At 40.1% G+C, this 19,724-nt stretch overlaps 1 protein-coding gene across 5 annotated transcripts in view; it reads right to left on the reverse strand.

Annotated features, from left to right (window-relative positions):
* The window catches only part of LOC105482632 (CDKAL1 threonylcarbamoyladenosine tRNA methylthiotransferase), a 714,041-nt gene extending 694,951 nt beyond the window's left edge, over nucleotides 1-19,090 (reverse strand). For all 5 annotated transcript variants that reach the window (XR_011624002.1, XM_071097572.1, XM_071097573.1 and 2 more), the window contains exons 1-4: nucleotides 18,968-19,090; nucleotides 18,157-18,200; nucleotides 6,982-7,159; nucleotides 4,801-4,913 (exon numbers count right to left, since the gene is read on the reverse strand). Coding sequence is in view for 4 of the 5 variants with exons in the window: in XM_071097572.1 (XP_070953673.1) it covers nucleotides 4,801-4,913; nucleotides 6,982-7,154 (286 nt within the window). In the remaining variant the exon portion in view is untranslated. The remainder of the gene's footprint in view (nucleotides 1-4,800; nucleotides 4,914-6,981; nucleotides 7,160-18,156; nucleotides 18,201-18,967) is intronic.
* Nucleotides 19,091-19,724: the final 634 nt, after the last annotated feature.

Consider the following 19,724-nt stretch of genomic DNA (forward strand, 5'->3'; position numbering starts at 1 on the left):
TTGCAGTAAGCCAAGATGATGCTACTGCCCTCCGGCCTGGGCGGCAGAGTGAGACTACGTCACAAAAAAGTTATGAGCCACCTTTTTCTTCAAAATAAAAAAGGGTTTGAAAAGTGGCAATGAACAACAGCGAACTGCTCTGACAGTTCGCTGTATGAAGTTGTTGTTTTGTTTGTTTTTTGAGACAGAGTCTCAGTCTGTCACCCAGGCTGGAATGCAGTGGGGCAATCTCAGCTCACGGCAACCTCTGCCTCCCGGGTTCAAGCAATTCTCCTGCCTCAGCCTCCCAAGTAGCTGGGATTACAGGCATGTGCCACCACACCTGGCTAATTTTTGTATTTTTAGTAGAGATGGGGTTTTGCCACGTTGGCCAGGATGATCTCAAACTCCTGATCTCAGGTTATCTGCCCCCCTTCAGCCCCCACAAGTGCTGGGATTATGGGCATGAGCCACTACACCTGGCCTTATGGAGTTTTAATACAGAATAATTATATCCTGAATTTGCATATTTAAAAGCGGCAATTTCAAATATATACCCACATAATCTTTCTTCCCAAAATAGTAAAAATATCTATGACTACTGAGAACTAATTTTGATATAATGTATCTGCATTCTGTTTTCAATAATCTCCACATATATTATACATAATCTATATTTTATACCTATTTTATATTATACATTTAATATTTTAGGTTTCCATTTGACTAACAAAAACATTATCAATTAGTAAGCCATAATAAACTTTATAAATTCTCATTATTCCACAGTAATGAAAGTGACTACTGGCATAGGTAATCCAGAAGTCATTCATATCAAATCTTTAAATATAAAGTCTGTAGAGATTTCCTTCTCAAATGTCTTACCAAAGCTAATTCTGTTTATATTTCCTGGGCTTATAGCACCTAGACTAATGAAGAACGTATTCCCCACAGTCTGCTGCATGCAAGCCAGGCTGGAATCAACAACTATGAATTTCTAAAGTAGGAACAATCAATAGTTTATAAAATTAATACAAATATATATAATACAATATATAAAAGTAACAGACTATGCTACATTAGCAAAAGAATTTTCACATTCAAGTAATTACTTCCTTATTTTCTCTTTTTAACTATTCCCAAATAAGAAACAAAATTAGGTGTATATAACAAAACCTAATATTCTTGTATAAACATACCAGGACTGTTATTTTATACAGACGAGTACTGTTACAACACCAAACACAAACTGCTAATGGATTAAAATCTAATTAAAACGTATTAAATATTTAATATGACATAGAAAAAGTTAATATCTGATTTTCCTGAATGTTTTAGGAAATTATCTCAGGGACTTTTTTTTTTTTTTGAGATAGGATCTCGCTCTGTTGCCCAGGCTGAAGTGCCGTGCACGATCACACCTCACTGCAGCCTCCACCTCTCAGGCTCACGCGATGCTACCACGTCATCCTCTCAACTAGCTGGGACTACGAGGTGAAGACCAACATGCCTGGCTACTTTTTAAGTATTTTTGCAGGGCCAGGGTCTCACTATGTTGCCAACACTAGTCTTAAACTCCTGGGTTCAAGTGACCCTCCCACCCTCTCACTTTGGCCTCCAAAGTGCTGGGGTTGCAGCAGGCATGAGCCAACACACACAGCCTTTTTCAAATTTTATTTTACTTTTTTTTTTCTGAGGGTATTTTCTTAGCCAGGCACACGACTATAGTCTCAGCTACTGGGAAGGCTGAGGTAGAAGGACCACTTGAGCTCAGGAGCTTGGGGCCAGCCTGGGCAAACATAGTTAGAACCATCTCAAAAATAAATAAATATAAATCAATAAATAAATTCTATTTTCTCAACACTCAAACTACACCATCAAATACAGTAAGGCAAACCCAGGCTAAATTATACTAAAAATTACTAATGAATATAGTGAAGTAATTCTGAAAGCATATTTTGAGTATTTTCAACTTAAAGGACAGAAATACTAAGACTCATTTTGCCAACTAAAGAATACATTATAAAAAAATACAAAATCAATAACATAAGATATTTTAGGCCGGACGCAGTGGCTCACGCCTGTAATCCTAGCACTTTGGGAGGCCAAGGCAGGCGGATCACCAGGTCAGGAGATTGAGACCATCCTGGCTAACACGGTGAAACCCCGTCTCTACTAAAAATACAAAAAATTAGCCACACGTGGTGGCGGGCACCTGTAGTCCCAGCTACTCTGAAGGCTGAGCCAGGAGAATCCCTTAAACCCGTGAGGTGGAGCTTGCAGTGAGCCGAGATTGCGCCACTGCACTCCAGCCTGGGCGACACAGCAAGATTTTGTCTTAAAAAAAAAAAAGACACAACCTCTCCTTTCTCAACTGTAAAGCAGGGGTGCCAATATTTCCTCCTACCCAGGGACTAAGCAACATAACATACAAAAAGCACCGGGTCAGTGCCTGTCACAAAGCATTCTAATTATAGTCTCATTTAGTACACATAACAGACAGATACAGAAACAGCTACAGATGTGCGCTTATGTGTGGGTTACTATACATACATAATTCCTACTCTATCCCCCAAGAGGACCTCACAGCAGCGACATCTCACGGCGGCAATGAGCAAGCATATTGACTACCCAGATCCCCTTTTCTAAATGCCATTCTCTTAATGAAAAAAATCAGGACTCCTTGGAAAACTGGTTGCTTCCAAGGCTGGGGAAGGGAAAATATAAGGAGAGATTAGAACATTTTGTGGTTCCAGAAAATAAATAAGTGCTCAAAAAAAAAGGTGGGAGCATGCTGAAAAGACACAGGAGCCAGCCGGAACAAGGTCCTAATGGCCAACATTGGAACAACAGGCAGCATAATAATGATAGTATCAGACTATATCCACAGGATAAAATAAATATCCATGAGTCTGTACTGATAGAAATAACTAAGATGGGCGGGCGCGGTGGCTCACGCCTGTAATCCCAGGACTATGGGCAGGTAAATCACCTGAGATCAGGAGGCCGAGACCAGCCTGGCTACCATGGTGAAATTCCATCTCCAAAAAAACACAAAAAATTACCCTGGTGTGGTGGCAAATGCCTGTAATCCCAGCTACTTGGGAGGCTGAGTCAGGAGAATCCCTTGAACCCGGGAGGCAGAGGTTACAGTGAGCCGAGATCACCACACTGCACTCCAGCCTGGGCAACAAAGCAAGACTCTGTCTCAAAATAATAATAATAATAATTAATTAATTAAGATGGAGAAGAATGGACAGCTCTTCCTTAGAGAAAAACTCCAATTAATAAATGTAAAGAGGAGGCTGGGCGTAGTGGCTCACGCCTATAATCCCAACACTTTGGGAGGCCGAGGCGAGTGGATCACTTGAGCTCAGGAGTTCGAGACCAGCCTGGCCAACATGGTGAAAACCCGTCTCTACTAAAAATACAAAAGTTAGCCAGGCGTGGTGGCGTATGCCTGTAATTCCAGCTACTCGGGAGGCTGAGGCAGAAGAATCGCTTGAACCCGGGAGGCAGAGGATGCAGTGAGCTGAGATTGTGCCGCTGCTCTCCAGACTGGAGAAAAGAGAGACCTCTGGCCGGGCGCGGTGGCTCAAGCCTGTAATCCCAGCACTTTGGGAGGCCGAGATGGGCGGATCACGAGGTCAGGAGATCGAGACCATCCTGGCTAACACGGTGAAACCCCGTCTCTACTAAGAAATACAAAAAAACTAGCCGGGCGAGGTGGCGGGCGCCTGTAGTCCCAGCTACTCGGGAGGCTGAGGCCGGAGAATGGCGTGAACCCGGGAGGCGGAGCTTGCAGTGAGCTGAGATCCGGCCACTGCACTCCAGCCTGGGCTACAGAGCGAGACTCCGTCTCAAAAAAAAAAAAAAAAAAAAGAGAGACCTCATCTCAAAATAAATAAATAAATAAATAAAAATGTAAATAAAATAAGATAGCAGAAAATCACCATTAGGTAAACAACACAGTAATAACTGTTGCAGACAAGATCCACCAGTAGGTACTAAAATTAACAGGCCAAAGGTTGAGGAGAAATAGGATATTTATTAGCTGTAATGAGATAAACAGTTACTGTATTGGAGAGAAACCTAGCAGACATGGGTTAGTGTACCAGTATAAGACACACTGACATCATAACCCTGATATGACGCACTGAGAAAACTATAGTATCGTTTCTGTGCTCTCCTTGCCAAAAATCCAGAACCTCATTCTAATCATGAGAAAAAGACAAATTCGAGTTGAAGGACATTCTACATAATAATCATTTTCATTATTGATATTTCATTTCCAGAAATATCAAGGCAATGTTTTCTTCAGAAGTGTCAAGGTCACAGAAGACAAGAAAAATATTAAGAAACTGTCACAGATTGGAGGAAACTAAGGGGACATGAAACTAAATGTAAGGCGGGACCCAAGATTAGATCTTGGGACAGAAAAAGGAAGTTAATGGGAAAACTGGTAAAATTCAAATGCGATCTACAGTTTAGATCACAGAAATGCACTAAGGTTAATTTCCTGGTTTATTAATGATATTACAACTATGTAAGATGCTAGTATCAGGGGAAGCTTGGTGATGGGCATATGTGAACTCTGTAATTTTACTACTTTTCCGGAAGTCTAAACTTACTTCAAATTAAAAAGTTTTTTAAAATATGACATCCATGGTTATCTACACAATGTGTAATAGCTATCAGTGTTTCACCTTAAAAATCATTGTCATGCTAAAATACCCTTTAACTGCTAAGCTAAAATATTTATCTCTAAAAAACTTAATTCTGAAAAATTTAATCAATAAAATATATTATAGATCTCATTACCTGTAATTTTATAGCCATAAGCAGCTAGCTGTCCAGCCATATATTCTCCATCTGAATTATTATGAGAACAACCCCATGTTCGTATCCAAATTTTCTGTATGCCTGGAATAGTGCTGTTAAGGAATCAATTAAAAAAAAAAGTAAGTTTCATTGGGTGATTTTTTTTTTTTGATCCAGGGTCTTGCTCTGTTGCCCAGGCTGCAGTGCAGCTGTGTGACCACGGCTCACTGCAACCTCAACCTCCCAGGCTTAAGGGATCCTCCCATCTCAGCCTCCTAAGTAGCTGGGACTATAGGTATGCACCAACACACCTGTTAATTTTTTTATTTTTTGTAGAGACAGTGTCCCACTATGCTGTCCAGACTGATCTTGAACTCCTGGGCTCAAGTGATCTTCCCACCTTGTTTCCCAAAGTGCTGGAATTACAGGTGTGAGCCACCACTACGCCCAGCCTCACTGAGTAATTTTTAAAATAAAAACCACTAGATGATTTTAAGATATATTACACAAAAAACAAACTCACTACAATCCATTCAAGAGATATTCATTAAATGCGCTAACTTAACTCAAAATCTGCTGTTATATCAAAAGTCTAAAATCAAGATAAAATAACCACAGAATTCTAAGAAGACTCTACATAAAAAATATCTCCTTTTTCTCTGAATTGTATTTTAAATTCATACACTAACTTACTAAGTTCAACTCCTAGAAAGGTACATAATAACAATAGGAAAGAAAGTGGTTCTAGCAGCAATGGCAAATAAAGAAAAGTATGTCTGTTTACAAACTGCTATATACTAGTTGCAATCTTTAGCTTCCTTAAAACTTATAGATATAAATAACTTAATCAAAGTTAAAAACTGTCATCCTAAGGCATTATTAAAAGCACTCTATAAAATCAGAATTCTAAAAAAAAGGTAGTATTTTTAGGGAAAAAAAAGGGAGGGCTTTCAACTTGGATTACTCTAATAATTTATAAGCAAATAGAAATTACCTTAAGGATACATTTAGGACAAATTTTATAAACTGCAGTCATTAAAATATAAGCAAATGTTAAATTCAAAGAACTTAAAAGCTTAGTTTCCCAACAAAATAAGTATATTATAAATTTCAGCAGTTTACTAGACAAACAAATACAGGCTTATTAAAACCATGTAATTAGATTATCCTTTCTGGTTAGGTTGTATCAAAATTTCACGGACTAGAGATCTACTATAATAGTGTAAATAGGGCAATAATTTATTTGTGCCCACTGCCTTTACCTGATCCATAGGTATTTGAAAATCAGCTAAGAAAATTCAAATGTCCAAAATACTACTGTCTCATAAGAATCACAAACTCCAGTAAAAATTTTATTTGGAAGTAACACAGACTTACATATCAACTACAGTAATATCAAAGAGATTCCTATTGCCCCAAGCTATCTTCTAGGAACATCCAATTTGACATCTCATTTCTTTTTAACTAATTACCTTGCCAGATTTAAAATCATTCAAACAAAAAAAAAATCAACATATAGGTTGAGTTTCTTTAATTCAAAAATTCAAAATCCACAATGCTCTAAAATCTGAAACTTTTTGAGCACCAAAATGATACTCAAAGGATGCTCACTGGAGCATTTCAGATGTTTGGATTAGGAATACTCAACTGGAAAGTATGTAATACAAATATTCCGAAGTCCAAAAAAAATGTGATATCTGAAACACTTCTGGTCTCAAGCATTTCAGATAAGTGATACTCAACTTGTATTTCCTATTAAAAGTTCAAAAAGTCTAATGAAGAGGCATTATATATAATCACACAGACCAGTAGTGTCAGCTTCTTCCTGAAATGAAAATGAATATAATTTCAGCCATGCTCAGTGGCTCACACCAGTAATCCCAGCACTTTGGGAGGCCGAGATGGGCGGATCATCTGAGGTCAGGAGTTTAAGACCAGCCTGGCCAACATGGTGAAACCCTGTCTCTACTAAAAATACAAAAAATAGCTGGGCATGGTGGTGTGTGCCTGTAATCCCAGCCACTAGGGAGGCAGAGACAGGAGAATCGCTTGAACCCGGGAGGCAGAGGTTGCAGTGAACCGAGATTACAGCACTGCACTCCAGCCTGGGCAACAGAGCAAGACTCTGTCTCAAAAAAGAAAAAAAAGAAAATGAATATAATTTCAAGGAAAAAAGCTTACCTGTCACTTGGTGGACTGTTTTCTTCCTCTTGCAAATATTTTTGGGTATTTCGCCTTCGTACCTTCGGGACAACATCCTTTCTTACAAAATGCCTATCTTGTGGTTTTGAATCTTCATGAGACACAATATCTTCTATGTCACCCAGTAGTGTATCACAGGATGCAGAAGGCATATTCTCTACCACATAAAAGTTATAAATAAAATCAACTTACGAAAATCTGCTTAGCGTAGCATCATTTATGAAATATTCTCACCAAATTTGAATCAATCAAGCCTTTGGATCTAACTTCAAATTTATAGAAAATACAAGAGATAAAGAAACACAAGGATGAAGTACTATCTTGGGTACATTGAAAAAAGAAACACAAGGAAACAATCAGATAAAACTCTAATGACAATGGGACATTCCAAAGTTCAACAGGAACTATTTCTTCAACAAATCAATGTCATGTAGGAGAGGAACTGTTTCAGATTACACGAAGCGTAAAAGCCTAACAACTAAAGGCAATTCATGTTCTTGATTGTATCTTTCTTTGTCTGTCAAGCTCTAAGAAATTTTGGGAAAAACTAAGGACATCAGAATATGAGCTGGATATTAGATAATATGAAGATGTTACTATAAATCATTCGATATAAAGTATTGTCCTTATATTCAAAAATTTTATTTTTTAGAGATGCATACTGAATATTTAAAAGTGAAATGTCACTATGTCTATAATTTACTTTAAAAGGACCTCAGAAAAAAATAGACTGGCTGGGCACGGTGGCTTATGCCTGTAATCCCAGCACTTTGGGAGGCCAAGGCCGGTGTATCACCTGAGGTCAGGAGTTTGAGACCAGCCTGGCCAACACGGTGAAACCCCATCTCTTTTAAAAGTACAAAATTTAGGTGGGCATGGTGGTGTACACCTGTAGTTTCAGCTACTCAGGAGGCTGAGGAAAGAGAATTGCTAGAACCCAGGAGGCAGAGGATGCAGTGAGTCAAGAGTGCACCCTTGCACTCCAGCCTGGGCAACAGAGTGAAACTCCATCTCAAAAAGAAAAAAAAAAGAAAAAATAGATTAAGACATACTAAAAAGAATTTACAACTCTTAAAACTAGCAAATAGGTAGGTTCATGTTCATTATCCCATACGATTTTTCTAAATCATCAAAATTTTTATAATTAAAAAAAGAAAATGTGGACACAGCTTGCAAGAAGAAAAGCACATTTTTCCCTGCCCCGCCAGCAAAATACAAATAAAACTCAGGACATTATATATAAAACAAGCATAAGAAGACTCTGAAAGGTAGACAGAAGAAGGCAGACTGGCTACGAACCTCAGGACCCAAAGAATATGATGATGAGTTCCTTGGGTTTTCTTTGGCCTCCTACAGCTCACACATGGAACTGAAGATCCCAGCAATCAGAAATGGCAAGAGATGCCAACGATAAAACCCCCCAATAAAAGCCTGCTTTCTCATTAAAGAACTATACAAAGGGCAGCCTAGGAAGACAGAAAAGTTTTAGATAATGATCATTCTACTCCAGCCAAACACAAACACACACACACAGCCCAAAAAAACTGTAATCCCACCCCCAGGCACACTACAAAGGACAAGCGGGGAGCTCTGACTTCCACCTACAATCAAGCACCCTAACACACTCCACTAGTATAGAATCTGAGAAGGCCCCGGAGGGATCCTGGACGTTCAAACCAACCACCCAACCAGTGATGAAGTTCTGCAGTGTCAGTGGAGACCAAATTGACACACAAGTTTAAAATAATCCCTATCAAAATCTCGGAAAGATTTTTTTGTAGGTATAGACAAGACTGTCCTAAATTTTATATGGAAATGTACAGAAACTAATATATTTAAAACGATTTTGAAAAGAGTAAAGTAAGAAGAATTGGTCTACCCAATTTTAAGACTTATTAGATAGCTATAATTGAGATAGTAGTATCGGCAGAGGGATAGAAATATAGATCAATGGAACATAACAATAAACCCAGAAACAGACCTACACAAATATTTCACAAAACCAATTAAATGAAGGGAAGATTGCTTTTTAAACAATTCGTACTGGAGCAAGTGCACTTTTATAGGCAAAAACTGAACCTTGACCTAAGTCTTGCACCTTATACAAAAATTAATTCAAAATGGATCATAGACTTAAATGTAAAACATACGCCAGGCGCGGTGGCTCACACCTGTAATCCCAGCACTCTGGGAGGCTGAGACGGGTGGATCACTTGAGGTCAGGAGTTCAAGAGCAGCCTGGCCAACATGGTGAAACCACATATCTACTAAAAATACAAAAAATTAGCTGAGTGTGTTGGTGTATGCCCGTAATCCCAGCTACTTGGGAGGTTGAACCAGGAGAATTGCTTGAACCCACAAGGCAGAGGTTGCAGTGAGCCAAGATCGCACCACTGCACTCCAGCCTGGGTGACAGAGCGAGACTCTGTCTCAAAAAAAAAAAAAGTAAAAGTAAAACATAAAATTATAAAACTTTTAGGAAAAAAATCATAGGAGAAAATCTTTTGGACTTAGGGATAGGTAAAAAGTTCCCAGATGTGACACCAAAAGCACAATCCATAAAAAGAAAAATTAATAAATTGAATGTCATTAAAATTTTAAACTTTTGCTTTAAGAAGGACCCTTTTAAGAGGCTGAGAAGTCAAACTACAGAGTGGAAGAAAATATTTGCAAACCACATATCTGACAAAGGGCTAGTGTCAAAACACAACCATAAAAAGAAACTAGACAAAAGACATTTCAAGAGAATATACAGAGGGCAAATAAGCACATGAAAAGAGATTCAATATTAACCACCACAGAAATAGAAACTAAAACCACAATGAGGTATCAGTATACACCTTTCAGAATGGATAAAACAGACAACAGTGAAACCACCAAACACTGGCAAGGATGCAAAGACACTGCATCATTCATACAGTCCTGGAAGGAATGAAAAATGGTATAGCCACTCCAGTAAACAGTTTGGTATTTTCTTAAACAAATCATGCAACTCTGATGCAACCCAGCAATTGTACTCCTGGGCAATTATCCAAGAGAAATGAAGACTTGTATTCAGACAAAAACCTGTACATGAATGTTTACACCAGCTTTCCTTGTAATAGCCCAAATCTGGAAACCACCTGGATGCCATTCAGAAGTGAAAGGTGAAACAAAGTATGGTACATCCATACCATGGAACACTATTCAGCAATAAAAAGAAATGTACTAATGATATATGCATTAACCTGGATGACTCTCCAGAGAATTATGCTGAATGAAGAAAGTCAGTCCCAAAAGGTTACATTCTGTATGATCACTTTTATATAACATATTTGAAATGAGAAAATTATGGAAATGGAAAACAGAATAGTAGTTGCCAGGGATTAAAGAAAGAATAGGGTGAGAGGAGAATGGGTATGACTGTAAAAGAGCAACATGAGGGATCCTTGTAGTGATGGAAATGTTTTGTATCCTGACTGTATCAATGTCAGTATCCTGGTTGTGATACTGTATCGTAGTTTTGTAAGATGTCACCAATGGGAGACCTGGGCAAAGCGTACAAGGATCTCTGCATAAGTTTTATAACTGCAGGTAAAGCTGTAATTATGTTAGAATAAAATAATTAAGAAAAAAATGAGGAGGGGAAGAATACACTCGTATATACTTACTGATAGTACTACTACTAATACTATATCCAGACACAAGGCAAGTCCTTTATAGGGTCATCTCATCAACAATTCACAACAACTCGTAATAGGTAGATAGTATTACTATCCTTGCTTTAAAGATGAGCAAACTGAAACACAGAGAAATTAACTTGCCCAAAGAAGCTAAACAAGGATGTCATGACAGATGAGTGCAAGCCCATACACTGTGTGGTACTCTACTACCTACTTAGTATGTGTGTTCTGAATGACCACTGTTCCTTTATCTGAGTTGCAGTGTTAAGGATCTTACATTCTTTCAGTTGTCCTCAAAGTTTCTGATGAACTTTCATTCTCCTCATTTGCTGGATTCCCATCCTTCAATTCATATCATTCAATTAATAAAGTGGCTGCCAGCCAGGCTCCTTTCCTCTGTAATGTACTCATTACAGCTATGACAAATTATGCACTGGGAATCTGAAAAATCTGTGTTCAAATCTCGGATAGCTTTATATTGTCAGTAAGAACAAAAGATTAGAAATAAACCAAACATCAACCTATCAAGGACTGGTTGGGTTAGAGTTAACATACATATCACATGGTCATGGTAAGACTGTCAATCGCCGGGCACGGTGGCTCACGCCTGTAATCTCAACACTTTGGGAGGCCAAGGCGGGCAGATCACCTGAGGTTGGGAGTTCACAACCAGCCTGACCAACATAGAGAAACCCTGTCTCTACTGAAAATACAAAATTAGCCAGGCGTGGTGGCGCATGCCTCTAATCCCAGCTACTCAGGAGGCTGAGACAGGAGATTTGCTTGAACCCCGGAGGCAGAGGTTGTGGTTAGCCGAGATCATGCCATTGTACTCCAGCCTGGGCAACAAAAGCGAAACTCTGTCTCAAAAAAAAAAAAAAAAAAAAAAAAGTCAATCACAGATTTCCCTTTCCATAGACACTGGAATGGGGCACATGACCCAAGCTTGCCAGGGTAACCCATCCTCCTGGCCACAATGACCAGTTCAGGGTAGGTCATGAGAAGCCTAGCCAGTAAGAATCACTGCGAGGATTCCATGCTAGTGTTAACAGAAGACAGCTTCTCTTGTCACCGAAGTGGCTAAGTTGGGAGGATGTCAACTTGGGGCTACCAGAGTCATCTTGTCTGCCACAGGGAGGAAGCCTACTTAAGGAATGAAGCCTAATAAGAGCCAGAAAGATAAAGAACCATACTGACATTATTTGAGCATCTGAATCCAACAAATGCCTGAAGCCAAATGCAGCCCTGCGCTGCCCAGTCATGCGAGCCTGTGGCTTAAATCAGTTTGAGTTGGGTATTCCGTTCTTGCAAAAAAGAGCCCTGGCCAACTCAGCCATCTAGGTAAGGTGAAATGAACCAGGTTAATCTTTCTCATATTGGTTCTAATTATTTACTACCTATCTGGGAAAAAAAAAAAAAAATGGTTCTGTGGTCAAATAAATTTAGAAAATTCTGCTTTCTTACCGATTCACACTGTGCGTTATTGAAGACTGAAGAACTGCAGTAAGAAACCGCACTAGTTTCCAGGATGCCACACTCTCCTATCTCCAGTCTCCTCTGCTCATCTCTCCAACTTCTCACCATTAGAATGCCCCCATGGCTCTGTTACAGGAACTCTTCTCTAGTTTCAGGCACTCCCTAGGTGACCTCATCCAGTCCCATGGCCTTGAAATATCAACTACGTATATGCTTATATAACCAGCCCCATTCTTCCCCTGAGCTTCAGACTCAGACACTCAATTGCCTATTCCACACCACTGCTCGAATGTCTAATAATTACTTCAAACTTAAAAAGTTAAAGCAGGGCTGGGCACGGTGGCTCAAGCCTGTAATCCCAGCACTTTGGGAGGCTGAGGCGGGTGGATAACCTGAGGTCAGGAGTTCGAGGCCAGCCTGAACAACATGGTGACACCCCGTCTCTACTAAAAATACAAAAATTAGCCAGGCGTGGTGGTGGGTGCCTGTAATTCCACCTACTCAGAAGGCTGAGACAGGAGAATCACTTGAACCCGAGAGGCAGAGGTTGCAGTGAGCTGAGATCGTACCACTGCACTCCAGCCTGGGCAACAAAGAGCAAAGCTCCATGTCAAAAAACAAAAGTCAAAGTCAAAACAGAATTCCTGATCTTCTCCCTACCTTACTAGATCCTCTTACAACTTCTCCCATTTCATTTAAAGGCAATCGTAGCTGGGCGCAGTGGGTCACGCCTGTAACCCCAGCACTTTGGGAGGCCGAGGTAGGCGAATCACGAGGTCAGGAGTTCGGGACCAGCCTGTCCAACATGGTGAAACCCCATCTCTACTAAAAATACAAAAAATTAGCTGGGCGTAGTGGCGGGCGCCTGTAAACCCAGCTACTCGAGAGGCTGAGGCAGGAGTATTGCTTGAGCCCAGGAGGCGGAGGTTGCAATGAGCCTAGATCTCACCACTGTACTCCTGCCTGGGCAACAGAGTGAGACTCTGTCTCAAAAAAAAAAAAAAAAAAAAGGAATCCCAATCTTCTACTGCTCAGGCCAAAAATCCTGCACTCCCTTCTTACACCCCAAATCCAACCTATCAACAACATCCTGTTGGCTATACCTTCAAAATATATTCAGACTCTATTTGTGACCATACTCACTGTTACACTCTTGGTCCAAACCAACATCAACTCTTGTCTGGATTATTGCAATCCCTAGTATCCTTGCTTCTATCCTTAATTCTCCAAGAACATTTTCAGCACAAAAGTCAGGGATCCCTTTAAAACCTAAGTTCATCTCAAGCTTCTCAATCAAACCCTTCCAGCAGTATTCCATATCAGAGTAAAAAGCCAAAATCACTACAAAGATCTGCAATGACATATATAATCAGCCTCCTGCTGCATCTCTGGCCCCATTTCCTATCACGCTCCCCTCAGTCATGCAGGCTTTGTTATTTCATACCCACTAGATATACATTCATTTCATAGTCTTATTCTTGCCTGGAATGCTCTTACTCAAGACACCTGAATGGCTCACTCACTCAAGCCCTTAAGGACTCTGCTCAAGTGTAACAAGAGAGGACTTTCCAAGCAACACCCCTACCTCACCACATACCCTCTTCCTATGCCCCTTTCTTGCCTTTTTTAAAACTGCAGCACTTAATCATCTGCTTCCAGCGTTTTAATAATTGTTTTAACTGTTTATCTTACTAGAATACATACTCCGTGAGGGTAAAGGTTTTTGGGTGAGATATTCACTGTTTTACCCCAGGTGCCTAGAACTATGTCTAGCACATTGCAGGTTCTCAATAAAGCCTTTTACTGTAGACTACACAGTCAGGCAATATATGGATATAGATATTCTGAGTATGCCAAATTAGTTTCTGACTCAAGAGCCTTCATACTTGCTATTCCTCTGCCAGAATATCAGCCCCCAGATAAATATGTCTTCCTAGCCACTTCTTCACTCAAACAACACCTCCTCAGAGAGGCCTTTCCTACTACCTTATCTAAAATAACCACACTGCCCAAGCATGCCCACACTTTCAGTGCTTCTAACCCTGCTTCTGTTTCATGTTTCTTCATTGCACTTACCTACCTGACACCACATATATAATTGTATCTTCCTCATTACAATGTAAGCTTCTTAAGCACAGAGGCATCATCTCTTTTTCAGTACTGTCTCTACAACGCCTCTAACAATGCCTAACACATAGCAGGTGCACAACAGTTACTGACTGAATGAATACAATGCTTAAGTTGAATTTAGCTAGTCTTTCTATGACATAGCAGGAAATTCTACACTGGGTGGGAAGCTGAAGTCAATGGCCAACCCTTGGATTTCTTCTATCACCACTATTCTATGAAATAATTAAATGAGAGAGGCTAGGACCAGGTAGTGCCTTCGGAATGCTGAAGAACTACTGACAGATCATGAATAATTAAATAACATTAATTAAAAGCCATATTTTTTAATTACACAATTTTGCCATCCCATATACAAGTGTGCATGGATCCACTGAAGAGAAATAGAAAGGAAAAAGACAAATGAAAGAAATCCACTGCAATAGACATCCCGTATCATTAGAGAAGTAGAAGTTGCTAAGCTTCTTATCTTACAGAACTGGAGTCCACTGAAGAAAAGGATTTGTACATTGATAGAGCTAGAAATTAGAACCTAGGCTTCCTCTCAACACCATGCTCCTCCCACTATGGCTCTGCCTCACTGGCAAAGTACAAACAATGCAAGAACCTAATGTGACACTAATAAGTAACCACATTCTGGAAAACAATGGGCAAAGTAAAAACAGGCAGTTCACTTAAGAGATACAGATAGCCAAAAAAAAAAAAAAGGAAAGAATGCTCAACCATACTAACAAGTACTGAAACAATAAGTTATTTTTCAGCTGCCTCACTGATAAAAAGCTGACAAAAACTCTGTTAGCTGAAAGCATAGAAAAACTGGTACACCCCTTCTGGAGGGCAACCTGACAATATATATCAAACATATGTATATCCTTTGAGCCAGCAATTTCACTTGGAGATACTCACTCAAAAAAGATAAATGTAACACTACATATCAGCATTATGCGGCATAAACCTGGCTATATATCATAAGTACCTAAATAATCTCCCTCATCACTATTAATAAGCTAAAGGTTTTACTTTGAACAAACTGACAGAGGGAATTGTTTAGCCTTCAGAAATTTTTAATTAAATCATATGGAAATGAAAGTTTGAGAATAAAAGGAAAGCAGCATAATAGCTAAATGGAGAAAAAGGATCACTAAAACTTTTTCTCAAAGGTAGAGGAAATCAAATTTGATAAAGGGAATAAAAATAGAGTCGGTGAAAAGGAAAATACCGAAAATGGTAAGAAAGAGGATGCAATATCCTAGAGCAGCAGTTACTTACACAGGTGAGTTATTAGGGAGGCTTTTTCTTTTTTTTTTAATTATGAGAGAGTTTTACTCTTGTTGCCCAGGCTGGAGTGCAATGGCACAATCTCGGCTCACTGCAACCTGTGCCTCCTGGGTTCAAGCAATTCTCCTGCCTCAGCCTCCCGAGTAGCTGGGATTACAGGCACCTGCCACCATGCCCATCTAATTTTGTATTTTTAGTAGAGACGGGGGTTTCACCATGTTGGTCAGGCTGGTCTTGAACTCCCGACCTCAGGTGATCCGCCCGACTTCCAAAGTGCTGGGATTACAGGCATGAGCCACTGCGCCCGGCGGGAAGTTTTTTATCGTAGCAAATCTCCAGGTTCCATTCTGAATTAGAATCTCCAAGAGTAGTGAAGCACGTGAACCTAGAAACTGTCCAGATAATTCCACTATAGATTCCTAATTAAGAACCACTATTCTACAGTAATGGTTCTCAATCTTGAACACTCACTCTATTCACCTGAAGAGCTTTTGAAAATTCCCAACTAAGCTTGCAGTGAGCCGAGATCACGCCACTGCACTCCAGCCTGGGCAAAAGAGCAAGACTCTGTCTCAAAACAAAAAAAAAAAAAAAAGAAAATTCCCAACTAAGCCCCAAGATAGCGGAATGAATCTCTGAGAATGGAGCCTGGGCCTCAATATCTTTTTAAAACTTTCCAGTCATTCTCATGCGTACAGCCACAGTTGCAAAGCAATGTCCAGTAGTTTTTTTTTTGTTTTTTTTTTTGTTTTTTTTTTGTTTTTTTTGAGACGGAGTCTCGCTCTGCCGCCCAGGCTGGAGTGCAGTGGCCAGATCTCAGCTCACTGCAAGCTCCGCCTCCCGGGTTCACGCCATTCTCCTGCCTCAGCCTCCCAAGTAGCTGGGACTACAGGCGCCCGCCACCGCGCCCGGCTAGTTTTTTGTATTTTTTAGTAGAGACGGGGTTTCACCGTGTTAGCCAGGATGGTCTCGATCTCCTGACCTCGTGATCCGCCCGTCTCGGCCTCCCAAAGTGCTGGGATTACAGGCTTGAGCCACCGCGCCCGGCCTGTCCAGTAGTTTTCAAAGTGTAATTTCCACATCAGCTGGAGTAGCATCATGGGGAACTTGTCAGAAATGAACATTTTTTCTTTCTTTCTCAATTTTTTTGTAAAAACAAGGTCTCACTTTGTTGTCCAGGCTGCTCTCAAACTCCTCCCATCTTGGTCTCCCAAAGTATGGGATTACAGGTATGAGCCACCATGCCCAGCCAGAAATGAAAATTCTTGAACCCCACTCCAGACATACTGAATCAGATGTTTTGAGTAAAACCTAGCAATATTTAACAGGCCCTCTAGGTGATTCTGATCTGAATTAAAGTTTGACAATCACTGTCCCAGAATTATTCTTTCATAAAAACCACCTAGAATGCATGTCAAATATACATAACCTAGTCAACTGATTTTCAACAAAGATGCCAAGACAATTCAACAGAGAAAGAATAGGTTTTTTTCAACAAATGATGCTGGGACAACTAGATAGCAACATGTAAAAAATAAAGTTGGAGCTCTATTTCACATCATATACAAAAAATTAACTGAAAATGGATCAAATACCTAAATTTAGGAGCTAACATTATGAAACTTTTAGAAAAAAACATAAGTACAAATCTTTATGATGTTAGAGTAGGCCCTCCTTTCTTAGCTAAGAAACCAAAAGCACAAGCAACAAAAGGAAAAACAGATTAGATGAAGAAGATATAGAAATGGGCCAGGTGCAGTGGCTCATGCCTATAATCCCAACACTGGGAAGTCAAGGTGGGAGGATCACTTCAGACCAGGAGTACAGGGCCAGAGCCTAGGCAACACAGACCTTATCTCTAAAAAAAAAAAAAAAAAAAAAAAAAAAAAAAAAAAAAAACACAGTAAAAATTAGCCGGGCATGGTGGCATGCACCTATAGTCCCAGCTACTTGGGAGGCTGAAGTGGGATCACTTGAGACCAGGTGGTCAAGGCTGCAGTGAGTTGTAATCGAGCCATTGCACTCTGGCCTGGGTGACACAGGGAAGCCCTGTCTCAAAAACACACACATACAAATGGCTGATAAGCACGTGAAAAGATGTCAACATAATGAGCCATCAGGGAAATGGAAATCCAAACCACAATAATATACCATTTCATACCCATTAGGATGGGTAGAATCAAAAAGACAAATAATTGTTGACAGGCATGTGGATTACATCACCCAGAGGGAAAGAAAAAGAGAACAGAGGTAGGAGAAGGTACAAGACCACGACTTGAGAGACTCCAAATTTAACTCTCAGATAAAGGAAAATCAGCTTATAATGGATTCCAAGAAGCAGCCACCAGAGAAGGAAAAAAATCCATGGGCCATGGAAGGCAAAGGAAGAGGGCATGTCAAAAAAGTGGACATGGTCAATGCTGGTGAATGAAAACGAAAGGTTAAGTAAAATAAATGAAAATATCTCTTCAATTCAGTGGTATGTAAAGGACAATGGTTCCATAACACGATAGTGGCAAATAGCTAAGAAATTAAGCTACCTCTCTGCATTTTCTAACATGCAGAAATATGTACAGCACTCAAACATAAAAGGTTTAAAATAAATCAGTACCTTAATTATCTGCAATTAGTCTAAAGTCCTCTTGAAAGATGAGTCTGGAAAATAAAAATTGATTAGGAAAAGCAAGCACCAAAGAAGTTCACAAAACCACTGTAAGGATTCTTTACTTAAAAGGAATCAGACTCCAAAAAAGACTGCTTTATACAGCAGGATTAATGATGCTCCATACTACTTGTAACTTCTTACTGATTACAACAGGTGTGCTGACATCTGCCGTGACTGTGATCCAGTGTCTGTAGTAATGTTGTATTCAGCACTACAACACGTCTGCATAGTGCGAGTAACCAACCACTACAAAACAGGAATAAGTCAGTAAATAGGCAGACATCCAGATCACGTTCCATTCGAAAGATAACTGTCGTCCCGAGATTCAGAAAAAGGTTTTATGAGCAAAGAAGAACGAAAAGTGAAAAAGCAAGACATCTGCTTTTCTCAATAACTTCTGCTTAAATTCTTAAGATACTGATCTGGGAAAGCTATGTAACTGCGAAAGCCCTGTCACATCTACAAATTCACTAAGGTATAAAGTGGGAGAACAAATGAAGTTAAATTTGACAATAAGGAACGAGGTGCCCAAAATATTACTAACTGGAGAGCGGCACCTGAGGCCAACGACCCTACCCTCGCTCCTGGAAGCCCCATCTGCCTCCCAATTCCCCCATCCCAGCTGGCAAATCCCCCTTTTAACTGCGAAACAATTTTGCAAACAGCCCAAGAAAGACTGAAACTGGAGAAACAAGGCTTGCCATAAAAGGAGCCGTCGCCACACTCTGCCCCACATGGACCCAACCGCCACCCTTACCCAGAAGTCGGGAAGTAAAAACCAGTCCAAAGTGAGAGAATCAACCCGCCACTCTCCGGAAACTGCACAGACTTTAGATGGAGAGCGCCATGACACATACGTCCCGCCACGTTTATTTACGCATGCTCAGCGACGGTGGCCCGAAGAGATCAAATTACATCATTGCTGAAAGGGCTGGTTCTGGTTTAACTTAGTTTAGGAATGATTACTCTTCAAGTTCCTTTGATTCCAAGAACTAAAATAACAACCCCAAGTCCTCGGGTTCCTAGAAACGCTTAATAGCCAACTTCTCCTAAGCTCTTATGTGTTAGACACTGTGCTAAGTACTTTGCATAAACATTATTTCACTATTTATTTATTGTTATTATTCCCATTTTACAAAAGCGGACACTGGAAGTTTAAGGACTTAATCTAAGTTACTCTACTAGTCGTGCTGCCCCGTGGGCTGGATCCGATGCTGTCTGACTCCCAAAGAACTTGCTCTTTTCACTGCATTTTACTAGCCTCCTCAATCGTTTGTGAAGAGGTCTCTTCTTTAATATTAAAAAACAGGAAGGAAAGGATAAAGGTCAGTTGGTAGGTTTCGCTTAATATACATTATTTACCACCACGCAAGTTTTTTTGTTGTTTTGGAAAACTTAGATGGTAGTTTAGCAGACACCTATGGAAAGAAAATACTTTCGGCCGGGCGCGGTGGCTCAAGCCTGTAATCCCAGCACTTTGGGAGGCCGAGACTGGCGGATCACGATGTCAGGAG

The sequence above is a fragment of the Macaca nemestrina genome, chromosome 5, assembly GCF_043159975.1.
Source record: "Macaca nemestrina isolate mMacNem1 chromosome 5, mMacNem.hap1, whole genome shotgun sequence".
Taxonomy (NCBI): domain Eukaryota; kingdom Metazoa; phylum Chordata; class Mammalia; order Primates; family Cercopithecidae; genus Macaca; species Macaca nemestrina.